Below are 19547 nucleotides of genomic sequence, written 5' to 3' on the forward strand. Positions count from 1 at the left end.
CTAGGAGATGAGCAAATAACCTTCTCACTGTATGACCCAGGTGCTCTTCAGATCAGGTGCTCTTCAGATCATTGTGTCTACACTATATGTCTGCAGGCTGTTTGTCCTTCCTTCTCTCCAATAGCAGCCTCAATGCCTATGGGCTCTCCTGAGCAAGGCCACTGACCTTTAAAAGTCCAGGCTTTAAGCCCTGCTGGTTGCTAAAGTTCATGAAATTCAGCTCCTCTTGAAGGCCTTTCCAAGCCAGTTGCTTTGGGGATTCGTTTTCCCCATGTGCTCCCCCGTGTGCTAGTCTGTATCTCGCCTCTCTCCACAACCACGGCTTCCTCCCACGGCTTCCAGCCACATTCTGTTTCTCTCCCAAAACGAGTCTCTGTACTTCCTATCTTCTTGGATGTGCCCTCTTCTCTGCCTTTAGTTGTGGAGTTTGTTCTGCCAGTCTTCAGGTTAGTTCTGGGGTATCTAGGATGATTTGATAGTTATCTAGTTGTATTAGTGGGAGGAGGCGTACCTACGGTCCTTGTACTCTGCCACCATCTTCCCAACATCTGCCAACACGTTTTATATCTTAAATTTACATGATATTCTATGTCAATTATATCTCAATAAATCAGAGTGGGGGAGAGATAAAATGAGGTCTGAGGTGGGCCCCAAATCCAATGACTAGTATCTATGTAAGAAAAAGGAAAGGTAGATTTGGATATAGACATACTGGGAAGAAGGCCATGTAAAGACAGAGGCAGAGACTGGAGTTACACTGACACAAGTCAAAGAACCCCGGGGGCCACCAGAAGCTGGTAGAGGCAAGGGAGGATTCTTCCCTACAGCCTTCAAAGAGAGCATGGCTCTGCTAACACTTGATTTTTGGACCTCTAGCCTCCAAAACTATGAGAGAATAAATTTCTGTTGTTTTAAACTACAAAGTACCAGTCTGTGGTACTTTACTATGGCAATTCTAGGAAACTAATACAGCCTGTAACATTTTGTGACAAAAAGTAAGAAACGTCTCAAAGATTGATGGGGACATATCAAAAGGAGACAGGAGCCATCTTGAAGGAGTTCCCAGTGACCAAATAAATAATGATAGTAATGGATTGTAACCCACTGAATAAAACAGAAATCCATGAGTATATACAATACAGATATAAATACATGAATGTTGGGAGAAGCAATCAGCCATGGGCCCGGAGCATCTCTACACATTCTCCTCTGGTAATGCCAGGCTCTAACTACTCTTTACCTGGGCCATTTCTCAGGGTTGTGTGTACAGCAAGCAACCCTCAGGGATGAGGTAATGTCTTCCCACCCCTGACAAAGAGCAGGCTTGCTTCCACCTGCTATAAAAGTGGTGAATCCCCAAAGCTCAGTGCTCCTTCGCTGCAGCACAACCCACTGCATATGCAGGAATCCATCTAGGCCCACCTGCATTATCCCTGTGGGACTTGGGGGGATTCGAGAAACCAATGCAAATCAAATGAATCTCATGCACTTTGCCATACCATGAATAATAAAATCCTTTGGCTCAGACCCAGGAGTCTTGTACCTCTGCCAGCATCTAAGAAACAATAACAGGCTAACTTATTAGCTTGCAAGTAGGGTACAATCCTAGATCTTTCATAGTTCTTGACAGTGAATAAATAAATAAACAGGGGAGAAGGGAAAGCCCATTTTTATAGAATGCCAAATAATAAATGTAGAAGAAATGATGGAGTTGGAAAATCATTAATGGATATTAAAACTAGTGGGTGAAATCTGATGAGGAAAAGGATATTTACATAGTCTTAAAGTATCTCCCCACAAATTACTAATTACAAAGGGAAAAACAGGAATTTTACAGTAGAGAAATCTGGTAAACACCATGTTAAGCAAGTGATCAAAGTTAACATAACCAACACTGGGACAAATAGACATCATGTATCTCCTGGTATAATGCACTGAGAAGGACACAATTCTGTTGTATTTCTCCTAAAAATGTATAATCTGAATCTAATTATGAGGAAACATCAGACAAGCCCAAACTGGGACATTCTACAAAAGAGCTGGCCTATATTCTTCAAAACTATCACAGTCAATGGGGCGCCTGGGTGGCTCAGTTGGTTAAGCCACTGCCTTTGGCTCAGGTCATGATCCTGGAGTCCCCGGATCGAGTCCCACATCGGGCTCCCTGCTCAGCAGGGAGCCTGCTTCTCCCTCTGACCCTCCCCCCTCTCATGCTCTATGTCATTCTCTCTCTCAAATAAATAAGTAAAATCTTTAAAAAAAAAAAAAAACTATCACAGTCAAGAAAGAAAAAAAAAGGCTAAGTGACTGTTCCAGACTACAGGAGACTAAAGAGACAACAAATAAATACAGTGCATGATCCTGGATTGGATGATGGATCAGAATGTTTCAAAGAACTATGAAGGAGATTTTTAAAATAAATAATAAATTTGAATACGGATCATGGATTCAACAATACTGAATCAATGTTAAAATTCCTGATTTTAAGAAAAAAGAACTACTGCTCACTGTTGACTGGAATATAAATTGGTACAGCCATTATGGGAAACAGCATGGAGGTTCCTCAAAAAATTAAAAATAGGGGGCACCTGGGGGGCTCAGTCACTTAAGCATGTGACTTCGGCTCAGGTCATGATCTCAGGGTCGTGGGATCCAGCCCTGCATCAGGCTCTGTGCTCAGCAGGGAGTCTGCTTCTCCCTTTCTCTCTCTGCCCCTCCCCCCACGCATGGGCATACACCCGTGCACGAACTCTCTTTCTCTCTCTCAAATAAATACATAAAATCTTTAAAAAAAAAAATTAAAAATAGAACTCTCATATGATCCAGTTCTGGGTATACATCTAAAGGAAATGAAATCAGGATCTTAAAGAGGTATCTGCACTCCCATGTTCACCGCAGCATTAGTCACAATAACCAAGATATGGAAACAATCTATCTATGGATGAATGGATAAAGAAGATGTGGTATAGGGGCACCTGGGTGGCTCAGTCGTTAAGCGTCTGCCTTCGGCTCAGGTCATGATCCCAGGGTCCTGGGATCGAGGCCCACATCGGGCTCCCTGCTCCGCAGGAAGCCTGCTTCTCCCTCTCCCACTCCCCCTGCTTGTGTTCCCTCTCTTGCTGTGTCTCTCTCTGTCAAATAAATAAAATCTTAAAAAAAAAAAAAGATGTGGTATATATATATATATATATATATATATATATATATATATATATAAACAATGGAATATTATTCAGCCATGAGAAAGAAGCAAATCCTGCCATTTGTGACAACATAGATGAACCTGGAGGACATTATGCTAAGTGAAATAAACCAGACAAAAACAAATATTATATGATCTCACTTATATGTAGAATTTAATGAAATTAAAAAGTCAAACTCACAGCAGCAGCAAATAAAGTAGGTGATTACCAGGGGCTGGTGGGGAATGGGAGATAGGGAGATGCTGGTCAAAGGGTATAAAACTGCAGTTGTGTAAGATGAATAAATCTAGAGATCTAATATACAGGCATGATAGGCGCGCCTGGCTGGCTCAGTTGGTAGAGCACATGACTCTTGATCTCCAGGTCATAAGTTCGAGCCCCACACCGGGCATGGAGCTTACTTTAAAAAAATAATAATAATAAAAAATAATATACAGGCATGATGACTACAATAAATAATGCTGTGTTGAATACTGAAAATATGCTAAGAGAGTAAATATCAGGTAATCTCACCACACACAAAAAAAAGATAACTATATGAGAAGAAGGTATATTAATTAGTTTGACTATAGTAACCATTTTACTATATATATATCTAATGGTGTATACCTTAAATATATACAATTGATGTGTGTGTGTATAGAACGCCCTGCAGGAACTCTGAGCCTAAAGTGTCTAAATAAAAAAAAAGAAGAAGAAATTTCAAAAGAACTCATGACAACAAAAAAAGTTCTAATTTTTATAATGATGGTATAATGATAGAGAAAGTTCTTGTTCTAAGAAATAATGAAGTATTTAGTGATTAAGGGACATGATGTCTGCAACTTATGTAAAATGGTTCAGAAAAAATTTGAGTGTGTGTGTAAACAGGGAGAATGCTAAAGCAAACATAAACAATTGAGGTATCTAAATAAAGACTATCCAGAAGTTCCTTGCACTATTTCTGAAACTTAAAAAAAATTATATCAAGTATATATTAGTTAATAATGTAGCATTATTAGTTATTATTAATACATTAGTTAATAATATAATATATATTTAATAATTATATATAATAAATAATAATATACTGTATATTTGAAATCTGCTAAGAGAGTAGATATCAAGGGTTCCAGCACCAAAAGAATGGTAACCATGAGAGGTAATGAAAATGTTAATTAGTCTGATTGTGAGAATCATTTCACAATATATACATATATCAAACAGAGAAACATCATGTTGTACATCTTAAATACATACAATTTTTATTTGTCAAAAATAATAAAAATAAGTTATACCAAAATAAAAACTTACCCTCTTCCCCCTGGCAAAAAACCAAATAAGGCAAAAGAATTACCTTGATTAGATATTCAACAGCACATTCTTGAGATAAGATGAAACATAACAGAAAACACAGTCAAGGGTTTACATTTTAAGGTATTATTCATTTTATACTTCACTTTATACTCCATGGAGCTTTGATTGAAACAGTTAACTACCTTTACTTGAATTTTTTATACATATACACACCCATAAGTTTAGATGGATGCTATACATATGTTCTATATATACACAAATGTATATGTGTGTAAATACGTGTAAATATAAAATGCTAGATGTAGAAAAGAGAGCAGAGAGATTAAGAGTGGGGCTCTGAACTCCTATACAGATAAGTCCATTTCCCAGCACCATCATTTATTAGCTGGCTAATCTTGGGCAAGATATAAACCACTCTATGCCTGAATTTCCTCATTTTTAAAATGCAGACAGTAATAGTTTCTTTTTTTTTTTTTTTAAGATTTTATTTATTTATTTATTTGGCAGAGACACAGCGAGAGAGGGAACACAAGCAGGGGGAGTGGGAGAGGGAGAAGCAGGCTTCCTGCTGAGCAGAGAGCCCAACGCCCGATGTGGGGCTCGATCCCAGGACCCTGGGATCATGACCTGAGCCGAAGGCAGACACTTAACGACTGGGCCACCCAGGTGCCCTGACAATAATAGTTTCTAATCTAATTAAGATTCTGGTGGGGGCGCTTGGCTGGCACAGTCAGTAGGGCATGCAGCTCTTGATTTTGGGGTGATGAGTTGAGCCCCACATTGGCTGTAGAGATTACTTAAAAATAAAAAAAAACCTTAAGAGTCTTGTAAGGATTTCAAAGGATAACACATGTAAAGAGCTTAGCACATTCAGCAATAAGAGTTATTATTTCACTGGTTTCAGACACTAGTATCAAAAGAAAATGATTCTCTAACCTAAAAGATAATAAATGAAACATCAAATGTCTTGAGATTGCAGTTACGAACTACTTCATACCAGTCAGAAAGAAAGGGAACAAAAGCTGAGTCAAAGGGGACCAGATCAGAATGTTTAAATTAAACAAAAATGTAAACAAAACATAAAATTCCTCTTTACAACTAGATTACAGATGTCAAAACATTTTGGGAACAATGTATTAAAGAATGATCTTCGATTTTTTTTTTTAAGAGAAAGAGAGAGAGCAAATGCATGTGGAGACGGGGTGGGGGGAAGCAGAGGGAGAGAGAATCTTAAGCAGGCTCCACGCCCAGCACGGAGCCCCACAGGGGTCTTGATCTCACGACCCTGAGAGAATGATCTTTATTTGAAAGTGCCTTTGATTCTGCTTAGTTTACTCAAATTTATGTTCAATAGGTGAAATTTACATACTTTTAAAAAGCATCCTTACTGCCTATTTAAATTTCCATAAGGAAGAACTACCTAACCACATGGACTCTGCAACCATTTTTAAGAGTTATAGTTAACAAGGGCGCCTGGGTGGCTCAGTCAGTTGAGCATCCACTCTTGGTTTTAGCTCAGGTCATGATCTCACGGGTTGGTTGTGAGATCGAGCCCCAAATTGGGCTCCAGGCTCCGCAGGGAGTCTGCTTGAAGATCCTCTCCCTCTGCCCCTCCCCTCACTCCTGCACATGAGCACGTTCTCTCTCTAGAATAAATAAATCTTTAAAAAAAAAGTGCTAGTTAGCAGAATTTTATTTAGTAATTAAGGTATTGAAGGTAAGAAATAATAAATTCTGTCATTTATCAGAACTTATAAACTCAAACGCCTACATAGGCCAGGCATCAGAGACAGTCACGTAAAATCAATAGGGAAGAACTAAGACCACAGAGACTGAAAAGTACTCACCAAAACATTCAAACTCAAGTTTTGTTTTGTTTTTTAAACACTATGGCATATGTGTTCAGGCTGAGTTCAGCTCAGAGGGACACCTGTTTTCACCACTTAATTTACAAAGTCCTTAGGACCTCTATGATACACATTTGTATGCAAACTTGATGTTTCATAAAAGATACTAACAAAATGGAATATTTCTGAAAATATTCATGCACATCAAAACATCAGGAAAAGTTCCAATGACTTCAAAAAGGCAGTTATATCTTTAAAGATACCCTAAGCTGGTTATCTCTCCCTCTTTGTATTCACAATTAAGATATACTTTTGTACGTCATAATATATAATCTTTAAGGTACCTTACAACTCTGAATTTTAAGATTCCATGATTATTGAACAAAATTCCTTCAAACTGGTAAAACACGTGTACCAATGAAATAATTATTACCAAAAAATCTGGAAGTTGCTATATTCATTCATCACTGAAATGTTTGGCCTAAACATTTTTAATGAAAAGTAATACTCAATTTGCATTTTCAACATGGTACTGATGTCTTCATCCCACTAAAACACCTGTCACCAATGTTTCAAAAAAATTTTTGAAATAAACTACCAACCCCCACCTTTATTAAAGTCTTTCTAGATGTTCTCCAGTAAGTATACCAGAAAAAGAGGGTACATTTAAGTGAACAATACCCAATACCTCCAAGGTCCAAAGTAATCTCTCTTTCCACTGGATTCCCTAGCACTTGCATTACTACTATATTTTCTGTATTTTATCTTCACTAATATACTTTAAATTATGTAATGGCAGAAAGCATATCTTATTCATATTTTATCCACATCAAAAAGCATTTTGTACTTGCACAGAAGTGCTCATTAAAAAAAAAAAATCTAAAAGAAACCTGCCATTTCTCAAGATAATGATGATCTCACATTAAACTCTTTCAAATTCTGAAATGAACTGAGTTTTTACAAAATTGAAATTATTATTATGCTTTTAAAAATTCTCTACAATTCCAGGGCACCTGGGCAGCTTAGTCAGTTAAGCAACTCTTGGTTTCAGCCCAGGTCATGCTCTCAGGGTCATGAGATTGAGCCCCACATCAGGCTCTGTGATTAGTGTGGAGTCTGCTGGGGACTCTCTCTCTCTCTCCTTCTGCCCCTCCCCCCTGCTTGCTTGCTGTCTCTCTCAAATAAGTAAATTTTTAAAAATCTTTTTTAAAAAATTCTCTACAATTCAGAGAAGTTCTCAGTATCAGTAACTGGTTAATATTCAAGCAATAGTACTTTGAGGTAGATATAATATTACAATAACTCTATAATCTAAGAAAATAAAACTTTTAAGAATGTTACTTAAGGGGCACCTGGGTGGCTCAGTCACCTCAGCTTTCGGCTCAGGTCATGATCTCAGGGTCCTGGAATCCAGCCCTGTGTCCAGCTCCCTGCTCAGCAGGGAGTCTACTTCTCCCTCTCCCTCAGCCCCTCCCCACCCTCCACCCGCCCCACTCATGCTCTCTTTCTCTCACAAATAAATAAAATCTTAAAAAAAAAAGAATGCTACTTAGCTTAGGCTTGGTTTTAAACCTTTACTTGAGAGGAAGATGATATGTTTTTGCAAAGTATTATTTACAATCATCAAATCTTACCTGAGGATTCCAACCTGGATCTAATTTCTTAACTACTGCGATATACTCCTGCATTGCTTGATTGGGGCTTGAATCACCAAGTGCTTTCCATGCTTCCCTACAGTAAAGAATATCCAAAATGATCTATCATTATCTATGGAAGTAACACAAATGACACATTCCTTTTTAGTATTAAAAAATTGGCACGCACATTTTAAGGATGTGACATATAGATAGAAGCCATAGATGAGTAGCTCTCTTTTTGCATTCACAATGGTGTCTACCAACACACACCTTACACCCCACCACCTAAGGAGCCTTTTTAGACATTTTTTTTTCCTAATCACCCTCCCCCATTAAATTTTATAACACAGATATATTGCATATCGAATGAATTTTAGAACCACAAACAACTGTAATATCCAAGATTTTATAACTCCCCAAAACCCACCTTTCATCCCTATTGAGAATGTATGATCTACAGACCAATAAAAGTAGTTTCCACCTTATACAGCATTTTGGTAACATGGGAATAATCATCACACAAAACAATATTCCCTGGGAAAATGTTTTGAACTTCGTATTTAAGCTGTGAGAAATACACCTTCCCCTTTTGCTGTTATCTCAGCTATAAGCTGCTGGTAGTGGATCCTGATGCAAGGACTTCAAAAAGTGAGGGGTGGTAAGGACAGAGGTAAGAATTTTAATGAGTAAGAAGGTAGGGACCACTTGCAGTATAAATATCAAGAGTAATATTTTAGTCCTGTGCCCTCTTCTGAGTCATCCTTTTCTTCTTTTTCCTGTAAGCTGCCAAGACAGGCTCCTTCTTGGTCTTGCCCTGCCAATTCTTACTACTTCCACCCAGGAAGTAGATCCACTGATTCACTGTAAAACACAATTCAGTGCCACAGTTTTTTCACTACCTTCCTGCTCCCACAATGAATATAACATCTTTCTGAGGTTTTCCAAATTTATTTTTCCTGACCCTGTTGAGAGTTACCTGTATACATCCCAACACTCTACCCCTAAGTATATCAGCATATATCAAACAGGAAACTTAACATTAATATTATATAAACATAGACTACCTTCAGATTTCCATGATTTCCCAATAATGTCCTTTATAGATTTCTTCTCCCAGACTAGGAGCCAATCAAGATTCACACATAGCACTGAGTTTTGTCTATCTTTAGCCTTTTAATTATCTTCCACGATATTGATATTTTTTAAGAGTCCAAACCAGTTGTTTTATAAAATCTCTCTCAATTTGGGTTTGGCTGATTGTTTCCTCACCTACATGGTATTCTTGCCAAAAATGAATAATCATGATTAGAATCAGGTTTTGGCAAAAGCAATATATAGGTGACATGTCCTTCACAATGTATCACATTAGGGGCCCATGACATCAGTTTGTCCCCCCCATCATCACAGATAAGATTAAGGACTTCGTAGAAGCAGTATCTCCTGTTGTCTTCCTTGTAATTAAAAAGTAAACTGAGGGTCAGATTGTGTAAATGCTCCTCAGTAGTTTTTCATCTAATGGTTTCAGCATCCATTGATGATTCTTTTTTTTTTTTTTTTTTTTATTTGAGAGAGAGAGTGAGAGAGAGAGAGAGCACAAGAGAGGGGAGTGGGAGAGGGAGAAGCAGACTCCCTGCCGAGCAGGGAGCCCGATGTGGGACTCGATCCCGGGACTCCAGGATCATGACCTGAGCCGAAGGCAGTCGCTTAACCAACTGAGCCACCCAGGAGCCCTCCATTGATGATTCTTGCCTGAATTATTACAGTGGTTGTAAAATCAAAACTTCTCAAAATTGCTAAAAACAATGAAAAACCAGGCAAGCATAGGGGAAAAAAATAATGCTGAAGTTATGAAATTTCAAAAATTAAAAAAACTCACAATAAAAGTTGCATCAGGTATTCGCCACAACAGTAATAAAGTGTCAGAGAACTATTTGTTATCATCAGCAAAGAAAGCTTCTGCTAGAACGGAAATCAAAGCACTGCTTCCTTCACTGAGAATGCCCTACACACACAAAGTCAGCAGAACTAAACATGGGCCTAATGACATAACTGATTTACATTCAAGTTCAAGCTTTGCATGACTTTACAGCCGGGTAACAAACAGTTCGCAGACAGGCAACCTGTCAAGGGACCACATTTTGAGTAGCACTGCTCTAGAATGTAAAGTTAGAATCCATTTTTAGCACTCTTCTCTCTTCAACCATATTTCATTTTTTTTAAACCCTACCCTTTATACTTTTAATTCCAGGGTTGATGCTTCCAAAGTTCTTCCTCCTATAACTAAGGGTCCCTATTGTATGCAATTTCTTTTTTCACTTAGACAAGGTAAGAGTAAATAAGACCTCATATGATAAGGAGGAACCTCTGGGAATTAGAAGTAAAAAAATCTTATAGATTCAGGAAAGAAGTGGACTCTATCTATTTTCCCCCCTTTCTTCCCAACCGGTTATTATAAGCACTTCACTGTGGTGTGGGTGGGGCAAGGTACAGAAGAGCGCTAGAGATAAGAAGATAAAATTGGGGCAGGGGAGAATAAAAATGGGGACTTATCCTGTTCTTCTCCCTTCCCATCTTCCTGTCCATTCAAAGATTCCTACACAGGGCAGAAGAGGTGATCCGTGAGGGGCTGTATGACAGGATAGGAAAATCTCAAGCCACAGCTCTGACCATCACTCTCTAAGAAGCTACCTGTATATAAGGAATGTCTGTCTGTCGTGAACTATGTGTACACCAACATCACGGCATGAGAATCCTTTAGGAGACTTAGCTAAAAGCGGATTCTTTTAATCTCTCTCCCAATTGCCTGTTGTTAGCACAGTCTACAGCAGAGAGATTAATATAAAAATAATTCTTTAATCTGCTCACTACTTTCTAATTCCTAAACACCTAAACCATTTCCAACAACCTCATTAGATTCCAAGAATTTCTTACCATTTTTGCTTTCCTTCAAAATCAAAGAAGCTTGGTTTAGGAGTATTACAATTTCCAACTTTGACCTAATTGAAGGGAGGGAAAAAAATAAAGAACTTATTTTTCAAAGAAATGCCAGAGAAACTTTTTATTTTCAAATTTATTATGTATACTCAGTAACTATAGCTTAGAAAATATTTGCATCTATATAGAACAAAATTTAACATCCTTTGTAAAAGCAAGCAAAAAAACAAATTTTAAAATACAGGCTGCTTTGGCTTACTGCATAAAACCACTGTTGTCTAATACTGTGATACATAAAAAAATACGAGTGACAAACACTTGCATTCCTAAACTAGTAGACAAATTATATATACAAGGCAAATTATAAATATAGATTATGTGATCCTTATTACCATTTATCATATAGAATTTTTAAATGTGCAATAAACAAGCTGTGAAGTACAGTTTATCAGAATTCACAATATTGTTTATTTATGCTGATTCTCATTACACTATCGGCATTTTATCTCTCCCAAATTCCAGGATAAAGAATACCATTTGTAAAGTATCCTATTATGAAACTAATTGATACAAACATGGATGCTGACAGCCTTGCAAAAAACTTTCAAGGGTTTTCCAGCAACAATATAAATTCTATCTACTCCACAATAAGCTCGTCTTGTTTGTGGCCAATACTTATTTGTAATCCTCAAATAACATTTGTAGTGAAAATATACGTTATTTCCACTGTGAATAAACATAAATGAAATTCACACAAGTGCAGAATTCACTATACAGCCCTTATTCCCACTGCCAAAAGTAATCTCCTTCTGACGAACTCACAGCATTTACTCCACATACTTCTGACAGCAGCATTTTCCACTTTTACCTGGTGTTAGAAAGTTTTGGGTAAAGTCTCATCTTTCTATCAGAACACAGTCTCCAGGAAACCATTCTTTTTTTTTTTTTTTTTTAATTTAAATTTTTTATTTAAATTTTTTTATTGTTATGTTAATCCCCATACATTACATCATTAGTTTTAGATATAGTGTTCCATGATTCATTGTTTGTGCATAACACCCAGTGCTCCATGCAGAACGTGCCCTCCTCAATACCCATCACCAGGCTAACCCATCCTCCCAACCCCCTCCCCTCTAGAACCCTCAGTTTGTTTTTCAGAGTCCATCGTCTCTCATGGTTCTCCAGGAAACCATTCTTAACTCACTCACTGCACCTTATATGGTGCCTACCTATGGTAGTAAAAAATGTTTGTTGAATGGAATGAATATGTCAGGCATGTGTTCAACCAAATACCTATTTTTTCCTAATACCACAATCCAACCCCCATCTACTTCTCAGAGACCTTCTCGTCATCTACTATTACTTTTATACACTTGAATTTTACTAAAATCAAACTGACGGTCTACTCACTAACCAGACTGATCTACTCACTGCTTTAAGGATTTTTATTCTGAGTTTCGCTCCTGTTACTGCCCTCGCCTAAAATGCCTTCTCCTCTTCCGTCAGCTTTTCACACCTTTCAGTCCCACTCAAGATTCAGATTATAAGAACCCTTTCAGTCTACAATGATCTTATCCATCTCTGAATTCATAACAAGTATCATCTCCATCATCTGCTTAGCAATTAATCACATGGCCCTCTGATGAGTATTAAAATGTCCACTTACACAGGAGCAGCCCTATTATAAGGGGACAGAAGGAAGAAACAGTGAGAGAGCAGAAACAGTGAGAGAGCATTTCTTGATCACCACAAACCAAAAGCTTCATATATGTAATGGCAAATGAGCCATACAACAATCCTGTTAGGTTTGCCATTACAAACTCATTTTATAAATGAGTACAGAGACTCTGGGGAGGGATGCAGAGTTCACACATTAGCAAATCCTGAATTAGTAGTCAGGATGTGAATTTAGGACTATTTGACTCCAAAGTCCAATATTCCTTTTCTATAGCACTCTGTTTTACATGCCACATCAAATCTAGGCATCTCCAAATCACTTCAACTACTGGATTGTTAGAAACATGAGAGAAACTATGACACATCATAAAAACAGCAGTCATTACTATTTTTGTTTTTTATCCAGACACCAGCCAGTGGTAGAAACAAATACCAATATCTATCTATTCTCCATTTCTCCCACAGTAATAGAAGTCTCAGCCAGACACACGTGTGGTCATCCAGCTAAATATTACATATACCGTGCAACTTCGGCCCAGGTAGAGAGGACTGGATGTGTGAGAAAGTGATATAAACATCTTCCTTGAAAAGAAAGGAGGGCTTGTCCTTCCCTTTCCCTGAGCCCTGGCTAGAACATGCATGTAAGTGATGGTGAGCCATCTCTGGCCATGGAAAGAGGATCTGAGAGGAACAGTTCTCAAAATTTTTGGTCTCATGATCCCTTTACACTCTTAAAAAATGAGGACCCCAAGAAGCTTTGTTTATGTGGGTTATATCTATCAATATTTACCATATTAAAAATTAAAAGATTGTAAAAATGTGTATTAACTAATTTAAAAATAATAAACTCATTAAGTTAACATATTTAAATAACAAAATTTTATGAAAAATAACTGTATATTCTAAAGCACAAAAAACTTAGTGAGAAAAGTGACAGTGTTGTACATTTTGCACATCTCTTTAATGTCTGCCTTAATAGAAGGCAGTTGTATTCTCATATCTACTTATCTATTCAATATACTGCAATATGTTGCTTGGGTTGAGGTATATAAAGAAAAAGCTCACACAGATACACTGTTGCAAAAGAAAGAAGTATTTTAGTAGCCTTTTCAGATAATTGTGGATATTTTTTTCTTTGATACCACACCAAAACTCAACAAGTGGCAGTTTCTTCAAGATTGGATGCAATGTGGATTCTGATGGCGTATCAATGAATTTTTCCTTCTGCTACAATTAAAATCCATTGGTCTGACTTGCACTTTGAATGGATCTTTTACTCACACATAATTTGTAACATTCCATGCAATATTTGGAAAATATGGTTCACTGAGTTATGCATTCCTTCCAAATGCTGACACATTATACAAGAGCAGAAGTTACAATCATTAGAATCACCATTAATCTCATCAAAAAAGTTAAGTATCAGGAAGCTGTCAAGTTCATGTGACAGACACAGATTTTCCAAACCTCTAATTTTCATTTGAAGGCTCAAATGTGACCACTGGCAACAAACACTGTCAGCTGTTTTCCTTAAAGTGACAGGCTCACTTCATTCACTTTGAAGAAACCATCTGCCAAATACTCAAATTTGAATAAGCAGAGTTAATCTGTGAGTTGTTTTATTAAGGAAAAATGATGTTTCATGAAAAATGTGGATAGCTCAGCTTGCAACTCAAAAACTACACAAGTGCTTTTCCTCGAAATGGCCAACATAATTCAGTGTGCAGAACTGCCCTGCATGTACTCCCCATTTCATCACACACAATATTAAAAAGGGAACACAAGCAGGGGGAGTGGGAGAGGGAGAAGCAGGCTTCCCAGGACCCTGGGATCATGACCTGAGCCGAAGGCAGACGCTTAACGACTGAGCCACCCAGGCGCCCCTATCAAAGACATTTTTAAGTGAAATTGGCCTTTTTTTTTTTTTTTTTTACTCTGAGTACATGGTGGTAAAATATATGACTACTAGTACAATTTGCTGTCACTGCCTTGATTCATGCTGATGCGTCAGCAGTTTTATCAAAGAGAAAAAAGGCAAATAATGTCTTAGTATTATTAGGAAAATAGTTTTGTATCTTATAGATCTACTGAGAAAGTCTCAGGGATTCTCAGGGTCTCTAGACCATAATTTGAGAACTGCTGCCTTGGGGGAATGGCTGAACTACAGAACAGAAAAAGACTAATCCCCCAGATGATCTCATGAAGCAGAATTACCGTACCAGCCCTAGGTTGCCTACCTCCAGACCATTATGTGTGATGAAAATAAAAGCTCAGCAGCTGACCCTATAGTCTAACTGACACATAAGCTTTTGCATTCCCAAATTCAAACAATAGTTCTGGATCAGAAAAGACTGGGTAAATAAAACTACGGGATTTTAGGACATGATGAGCAACAGTTTCCAAATCATTGAATAATGAATCATTAGCTATAGAGCAGAGTTATAAAATGTGCCATTTTAACAAAACACCTAAACTCTGTTCTGATATATGTATGATAAAACAATGTTTTAACAAAGGAGGCTAATGGCAAATGCCAGTGAATCATGTGTGGCCAGGTTAAAGTAGGAGAACACGCTGGGTATCCTCACTGTGCTGGTGCTGAAGGCTCTGGTGAAATGAAGCTAACAGGGGTTTGAAATTTTCACTGTCCTAGAGTTTTCACAGGTGTCAATTAGTTATCTTTTGCTGGGAAAGTGTAGGCTAATGCAGAGGACCAAAAAACTGTTCATTGGTGTGATCTTTTTGAAACCTCACTAAAAGATGATTCTGGAGGCACAGGCTTATCTGAGATTAAAAGAGCTACGATGTTAGGTAAGTTTAGGGTTCTGAAAAGAAGGTTCACAGCTCAGCTTATTTCTGTTATCTTCCTGGGGACAACTTTATTTCATTCGGCCTCCAAAATGCAGTGCTACTCTGAATACAAAATGTAATTGTTTCATGAGAAATTCTGGTCCATGCATCAATTATATTGGAATTTCAACTTTATTATGCTATCAAAGATGCTATTTTTTTTTTAATTTTATTTATTTGACAGAAAGAGAGAGAGAGAGAGAACACACAAGCAGGGGGAGCTCTGGCAGAGGGAGAAGGAGAAGCGATGCAGGGCTCGATCCCAGGACCCTGGGACCACGACCTGAGCCAAAGGCAGACACTTAACGACTGAGCCACCCAGGTGCCCTATTTCATTTTTAACAGAATTCTGAAATAGTGTTAAAAATAGCATCTTTGGGGGCACCTGGGTGGCTCAGTTGGCTAAGCATCTGCCTTCGGATCAGGTCATGGTCCCAGGGTCCTGGGATTGAGGCCCGCATCGGGCTCCTTGCTCTGCAGAGAGCCTGCTTCTCCCTCTCCCACTCCCCTTGCTTGTGTTCCCTCTCTCGCTGGGTCTCTGTCAAATAAATAAATAAAATCTTTAAAAAAATAATAATAAAATAAAATATTTAGGAGGGCCTGGGTGTCTCAGTCAGTTAAGTATCTGACTCGATTTCAGCTCAGGTTATGATCTCGGGGTCACGAGATAGAGCCCCGCCTCAGGCTCCACACTGGGCATAGAGCCTGCTTAGGATTCTCTCTCCCTCTCAAAAAAAAAAAAAAAGAAAAAATTTAGAAGAGATTGATGAAAATTGTTCCAATGTCATATCTAAGTAAGCATAATCTTATTCTCTAATAACAAAGAATTTTATTTCCAGATACAGAATATTTCTAAACACCTTAACATTCAAGTTCTTGAAAGGGTGAGGGACACACCTCTTCCAGAAGATCTGGATGAAGTGAGGATACATGAGACAGAATGGTTACCAGTTGACAGGTGACTATAGTTCACTGATAACTCAGAAATCAGGTATTAATAATGATGACACTAAAACCAGTAAATAAAGTTATGTCCTAGAAAGAAAAAGAATGTTCTCTAGGGAATTTGGAGAAAAGCAGTCTTATGCTGCCCAGAGAATTACTAGTCAGATATGTTAAAGGTCCTAGCACAATGTTCAATAAACTCTTCTTGTTTAATAATTGAAAGTCTGATTTTAATGTTATTGGGACAGGATAAATAACCAAAGAGAAAAAAGATATCCAGAACTTCTGCAAGAAAGCAAATTCCAAGGCCAATTCAGGGGCAATTTTCATTCAACACTGTAATTTATACCATATGTATCCATAGCTACGTCTCTCAAGTCACTTTAACCCGTATTCGTAACTGAAATTCATCAGTCTTCAAAAGAAGATTCATCTCTATTCAGTATATTCAGTTGAAGAATACAGAGGGACCCTACAACTATTTTTTTTCCTTAAAAGAATACAGGAGGAAATAGATACCAAGAAGCAAAAGAAAGGTTAAAATTTTTTAGTAAAATAAAATGGGCTATTCCCCAGAACGTCATTGCTTCCAGTGTTCCAAAGAGCTGGAGTTTTCCTAAAATGTTATTTAACTTTTGTTAGCAATTTTTCCTGTGTTTAAATCTAGACTCCTCAAGTAACTTTCTAAGTCTCTGGAAGGCAAGTACCATGATGCTTCTTCTTCTACGCACTCCCTGCAGGCATAACACCCAAGTGTTTTGCATATAAAAGATGTTATACGAGTATTGGTTGATTATGATAAAGCAATTATTTCTCCTTCTGGTACCTCTGACTCTTTGAATGATAAATCAAACATGTCTTACAGGACATTACGATTTTTATTTCCAGGTAAAGTTCAGAGCCTTAGAGTCAGGAGCTACAATCTAGTTCTAGTTCTGACTGATCTGTCTGTATGACCCTAGGCAAGTTATCTACTCTCTTTGGGCTTCCCTTTCCTTTCCAGCAAAAGAAGGGGATTATTTCACCTGGTGTTTACTAGCTCTAAAATGTTTATAATTATATCTAAAAATCAGAAGCCCATTCAGCCAAAACATAAGTCTAATATATTTAGGATTTTAAAAATACAATAACAAAAGTATAATACTTTATTTTGTATTGCATCACCCTTTTATTACAATCATATAATTTTCTTGGAGCTCACAATTTTTTTTTTAATATTACTTCCATGTGACCATAATACTTCCATAATTACCTCCATATGACCCTTCAGCAAGAGTGAATGATCAATCTTATTTTATCATCCTCATTTTGTAAAGGTTCTGAAGCTGGTAAAAGCATTAAGTGCAAGGTCACTGTGCAAGTCAGAGAAGACATGGACAACTGTCATTCGGTGTCCAGCCAAATATCACTCCCAGGAGAGCAGACAGGCCCTCTCCATATTCCGAAGGATGCTAATCCTTAGTGGATGATTATACATACACACACGCAAACTTCATTACACCTAGCCATCAACCAAGCACGTTTACTATTAGATTTTGGAGGACAGAGAAGGCCTCTGGTCGCTCTCCCGCATCCACCCCTTCCCCAGGACTTTACCTGCTTGTACCTGGCATACAGGTACAAGAGCTGCTCCCTGCTGGCCACTTGAACCAGGCCTTGGAGGTGCGCTGCAGCCTTCTCAAAGAGCTCGGTCAGGCTCCCGGACGCCTCGGTCTCGGGGCTCTGGAGGGATTCCACATCACCGGAGTCGTCCCCCGAGCTCAGCTCTCCGCCGCTGTCGCCCGTCGTGGCCCCCGCGGGCAGGAATGGCGAGGCCATGTGTCCTCGCTCGGTCCGTCCCTCTGTGTCCGCTCAGTGCTCCTCGGAGCGGGTGTAACGCCGGCTCGGGGGCCTGGCCCACCAGCCTCGGTCCTGAGCCCGACCTCGAGTCGGACCCAAGCTCACTCACTCCGCGCTGCCTCACGTAACTCTGCCTCCCTCCCACTTCTCTCCCGGTGTGCAGGGCGGGCTCCGCTACTCTTCGGCGGCTCGCCCCGGCCGACCCGGTCTCCTCCGCCTGCCTCTGGCTAACAGAGCGCCCGGGCTCGACCCGGGTCCCTCCACCGGCGAGGGGGTCTCGGGGAGGCGCAGCTTAGAGTTCCGGAAAGGAGGGCGGCAGGCGGCACGGGCGGGCGGGGCGGGACGGGGAGGGGGCGGCGTGCACGCGGGGCGGGGCGGAGGCGGCGTGCACGCGCGACGGGGCGGGGCGGGGCGGCGTGCGCGCCTGAGCACGCGTCCGTGCACGCCCGCGGGGCGAGGCGCGGCGGCGGGCTCTGCGCTGGGCGGGCAAGCGTGGGCGGCCGTAGGCGGGGCGCCCTCCCCTAAGGGAAGTCGTGGGGCCGCGCTAGGGAGATGCTGCTCGGAGAAACTGTCCTCACTCGTTGGGATGTCCATTCATCGTTTCGCTGAAATTATTAGTCCCGAAGTCTGGAAATTGTCCTCGGAATAGGCCTTCGGGGCGGGGAAGGAGGCCGTCTATTTGTAGTGTAGCGATAGGAGCGGAGTCGCGGGAAACACCGAGCTGAGGATGAAGGTTCCGCCTGAGCCCCCTCCGCGGATGCTGTGTCCCGAGCGCCCCCAGACTGGCCTCGGATCCCTGCACGCGCATCTGCTGCTTGAGAGCTTGGCTTTAACTTGAATAATGGGTGAAAATTTGGGAGGTGGGGCCTTCACCGCCCAAGCGTGTGATTGGTGGAGCCGCTCGACTCCCTGTCTCGCTTTGCTCGCCTGCGGAACCCCCCCTCCACGTCTCAGGGCTGTGCGGGGACGCCCCCGTGCCCCCCGCCGGTAGCACGAGTCTCCTCTGACAGGGCCTTTGCCGTTGTGTTTTGAAGACACTAAAGTGAAACCAGAAAGTACGATACAGTTCTGCCCTAAAGGAACTTACACAAAACTACACAGAAACTAACATGATTGTTACAATTAATTTTCACTTAGCGGTTATTATGTCCCAAGTGTTGTAAAACAAAAACACAAACACTATGTTCATTTAGTACTCGAAGCAATGTAATAAGCACCATCAGATTGGTACAAAAAAAGTGTTCTAAGAGCGGTTACTGACCGTGTGGGGTTAGACCTCATACAGGTGGACAGGGAGAAGGGTAGGTAGACAGGGGAGA

The 19547-nt window shown here is 39.8% G+C and overlaps 1 protein-coding gene across 5 annotated transcripts in view; it reads right to left on the reverse strand.

The window, feature by feature from the left end:
• ACBD6 (acyl-CoA binding domain containing 6) overlaps positions 1–18564 on the reverse strand; it is a 218133-nt gene extending 199569 nt beyond the window's left edge. For all 5 annotated transcript variants that reach the window (XM_032393230.1, XM_032393234.1, XM_032393233.1 and 2 more), the window contains exons 1-3: positions 17986–18564; positions 10915–10979; positions 7981–8077 (exon numbers count right to left, since the gene is read on the reverse strand). In XM_032393230.1, the coding sequence (XP_032249121.1) occupies positions 7981–8077; positions 10915–10979; positions 17986–18207 (384 nt within the window). In that variant the 5' untranslated portion in view covers positions 18208–18564. The remainder of the gene's footprint in view (positions 1–7980; positions 8078–10914; positions 10980–17985) is intronic.
• Between the last annotated feature and the right edge of the window lie 983 nt (positions 18565–19547).

This window comes from Phoca vitulina, unplaced genomic scaffold, assembly GCF_004348235.1.
Source record: "Phoca vitulina isolate PV1807 unplaced genomic scaffold, GSC_HSeal_1.0 scaffold71, whole genome shotgun sequence".
NCBI lineage: Eukaryota > Metazoa > Chordata > Mammalia > Carnivora > Phocidae > Phoca > Phoca vitulina.